Below are 3,788 nucleotides of genomic sequence, written 5' to 3'. Positions count from 1 at the left end.
ACCAAAACTTGCAGTAGGTTCCAAGTTCAGAGGTCCTACAGCCATCAACGGAGGAACAAGCATCATCACAGGTCGATGGCGGGGATTCGAGGCATCTCACGGGCTCGAACGAGTCGCAAGTATTTTCCTCGTCATCGGACTGATAACACTTCGAGTCACCATTGTGATATAGTCCAAAGCAGTGACCATCCTCCTTGCAATAGGACTGTCCACATCCCGAAGTCTCAGAGCAATAATCCTCACAGTATTCGTCAGGGGTAGTCGCCACGTCAGGAGTAGGAGCCGCTGTAGTCTCATCGGACTTACCACCGAACGCTAGGGAAGAGGTGGCAGTTAGTGAGAGGGTCAATAGACGGAGGATCATTAGAGAAATTGAGGTTTATCAACCTGATGAACTAAGGATCGAATTACGACTTACCCCATCATAACTGGAATAGCGCAGATGTTGTATCTAACCGTTTCACTTTCTCACCAACACGCATATGCATCCTTGGGCGCTCGCGGCCTTCAACAGTCTACCTCGGGTCGTCACGGGTCGCAGCTGATCCGAGCAATTGCATGGTCACAGCGGTCGATTCAGCGCTGCCATACCTAGGTTAAGTAGCCTTCCGTCAGGGAAGAAGCCTCAACCAATAACCCACAATCCCACAGTGACTGTATGGCAGACTGGGTGGGGTCGCGAGACGCCTGACACGCGCCTGGTGATATCCTGCATACTCATTTCTGTACAATCCAGGACGTGTGAGAGATTCTTCTACGACCGCAGAAAAAATTTCGAGGTATTTTTCGAGACGATTCGAACCTCGATTTCTGTTAAATAAGCATTCGCTCTATAGAACACACATCTGACACTCGTCTCTTCCATTTCGTCTCGAAGTTAGAAACGAACTCGATGAATTCATTTCTCACAACTTTGATTTCGCTCTCAATGCACGCAGGGCTCTCCATACTGTCAGTTCGATGATTGTGAGCTCCGTTACTCATGAATGGACACGTATGCGGGAACGCAGCCATTGAATATGGAGATTTGACAGTATTATCCCACGGTTGATCATTCGACAGGGCTCTAACTCTTTTTGAGCGAAAAAAATGAATTGCATGAGCGTCAGTTGTACGCAAGCACCAACCATTTATTAAGATATTGCCGTGGCTATTTTATTCAACAGCTCAAGCCCTTCTACCAGGCTATGGGATATTGACTTCTGCTGGCGCTCCGATCGCGGCCTCGTGATGTTACCGCTTAAATGGAACTGTCTCGTTAAGCACCCAACAATCTACGTATCCACACAGCCGATAAATCTCTCAGTTAACTATAGGAACAAAACACCAGCCGAACAGTCACACAGTTTAATCTCACCGATGATCGGTTGTCACGCATTCTGAAGCAAAAATAAAGCATTGATCCTCTTACTTGGAAGGGTCAAGCGCATGGAGCGCGAATACGAAAGTCAGCATGTGGGGAATGTAATGTAACAGACGTTGTCAGAGCAGCTCCTATGGAGTGCACTCAGGAGCCTGTTTAGTACTAGATCGGAACCTCAGCGGTCTCTCCGGCAGCCTCAGTGGCCTCGACCGGAGCGGCAGTGGTCTCGACTGGTGCGTCAGTGGTTTCTACAGGAGCTTCAGTGGTCTCGACCGGAGCCCCAGTGGTCTCGACCAGAGCCTCAGTGGTCTCGACCGGAGCCTCAGTGGTCTCGACCGGAGCCGCAGTGGTCTCAACCGGAGCCTCAAAGGTCTCAACTGGTCCCCCAGTCGTTCCCACAGGAGCTTCAGTGGTCTTGACCGGTGCATCAGTGGTTGCTACAGAAACTTCAGTGGTTGCTACAGGAGCTTCAGTGGTCTCGACAACAGCCTCAGTGGTCTCGACCGGAGCCGCAGGGGTCTCGACCGGAGCCGCAGTGGTCTCGACCGGAGCCGCAGTGGTCTCGACCGGAGCCGCAGTGGTCTCGACCGGAGCCGCAGTGGTCTCGACCGGAGCTTCAGTGGTCTCGACCGGACCCTCAGTGGTCTAGGCCGGAGCTTCAGTGGTCTCGACCAGCGCTTCAGTCGTCTCGACCGGAGCTTCAGTGGTCTCGACCGGAGCTTCAGTGGTCTCGATTGGTGCCTCAGTTTGGGAACCGCAGGGGTAAGGATCACCCTCGCATGCCTCATCAGTCGCTACAAAGCACAAACTGCCGTCATTCTTCTTGAGGATGCCATAACACACTGGATCATCCAACCAAAATTTACAATAGGTTCCAAGTTCAGAGGTCCTACAACCATCAACAGAGAAACAAGCATCATCACAGGTCGATGGCGGGGATTCGAGGCATCTCACGGGCTCGAACGAGTCGCAAGTATTTTCCTCGTCATCGGACTGATAACACTTCGAGTCACCATTGTGATATAGTCCAAAGCAGTGACCATCCACCTTGCAATAGGACTGTCCACATCCCGAAGTCTCAGAACAATAATCCTCACAGTACTCGTCAAGGGTAGTCGCCACGTCAGGAGTTGGAGCCGCTGTAGTCTCATCGGACTTACCATCGAAGGCTAGGGAAGAGGTGGCAGTTAGAGCGAGGGTCAGTAGATGGAGGAGCATTAGAGCAAATGTGGCCTTCCAACCTGATGAACTGATGATCGAACTACGACTTAGCCCATCATAACTGGAATAGCGCAGATGTTGTATCTAACCGTTTCACTTTCTCACCAACACGCATATGCATCCTTGGGCGCTCGCGGCCTTCAACAGTCTACCTCGGGTCGTCACGGGTCGCAGCTGATCCGAGCAATTGCATGGTCACAGCGGTCGATTCAGCGCTGCCATACCTAAGTTAAGTAGCCTTCTGTCAGGGAAGAAGCCTCAATCAATAACCCACAATCCCACAGTGACTGTATGGCAGACTGGGTGGGGTCGCGAGACGCCTGACACGCGCCTGGTGATATCCTGCATACTCATTTCTGTACAATCCAGGACGTGTGAGAGATTCTTCTACGACCACAGAAAGAATTTCGAGGTATTTTTCGAGACGATTCGAACCTCGATTTCTGTTAGATAATCATTCGCTCTATAGAACACACATCTGACACTCGTCTCTTCCATTTCGCTTCAAAGTTAGGAGCGAACTCGATGAATTCAGTTCTCGCAACTTTGGTTTAGCTCTCAATGCACGCAGGCCCTGCGTCGCAGGGCTCTCCATGCTGTCGGTTCGATGACTGTGAGCTCCGTTATTCATGAATGGACACGTATGCGGGAACGCAGCCATTGAATATGGAGATTTGACAGTATTCTCCCACGGTTGATCATTCCACAGGTCTCTTACTCTTTTTGAGCGAAAAAAAATGAGTTGCATGAGCGTCAATTGTACGCAAGCACCGACCATTTATTAAGATATTGTCGTGGCTACTTTATTCAACAGCTCAAGCCCTTCTACCAGGCTATGAAATATCGCCCTCTGTTGGCGCTCCGATCGCGGCCTCGTGATGTTACCGCTCAAATGGAACTGTCTCGTTAAGCACCCAACAATCTACGCATCCACACAGCCGATTAATCTCTCAGTTAACTATAGGAACAAAACACCAGCCGAACAGTCACACAGTTTAATCTCACCGATGATCGGTTGTCACGCATTCTTAAACAAAAATAAAGCATTGATCCTCTTACTTGGAAGGGTCAAGCGCATGGAGCGCGAATACGAAAGTCAGCATGTGGGGAATGTAATGTAACAGACGTTGTCAGAGCAGCTCCTATGGAGTGCACTCAGGAGCCTGTATAGTACTAGATCGGAACCTCAGCGGTCTCTCCGGCA

At 50.4% G+C, this 3,788-nt stretch overlaps 1 protein-coding gene across 1 annotated transcript; it reads right to left on the bottom strand.

Moving 5' to 3' along the window:
* Positions 1-1,525: 1,525 nt before the first annotated feature.
* Positions 1,526-2,581, bottom strand: Pmar_PMAR009870 (conserved hypothetical protein; the record flags this gene model as incomplete). The annotated part of the gene is made up of 3 exons (XM_002775032.1): positions 1,526-2,008; positions 2,036-2,252; positions 2,466-2,581. 3 exons carry the CDS (start codon positions 2,579-2,581, stop codon positions 1,526-1,528), a joined length of 816 nt encoding a protein of 271 aa, XP_002775078.1.
* Between the last annotated feature and the right edge of the window lie 1,207 nt (positions 2,582-3,788).

This window comes from Perkinsus marinus (genome assembly GCF_000006405.1).
Source record: "Perkinsus marinus ATCC 50983 genomic scaffold scf_1104296956914, whole genome shotgun sequence".
In the NCBI taxonomy this organism is placed as follows: domain Eukaryota; phylum Perkinsozoa; order Perkinsida; family Perkinsidae; genus Perkinsus; species Perkinsus marinus.
The sequence above is the reverse complement of the archived record's forward strand: the minus strand, read 5'-3'. Positions and strand labels throughout refer to the sequence as shown.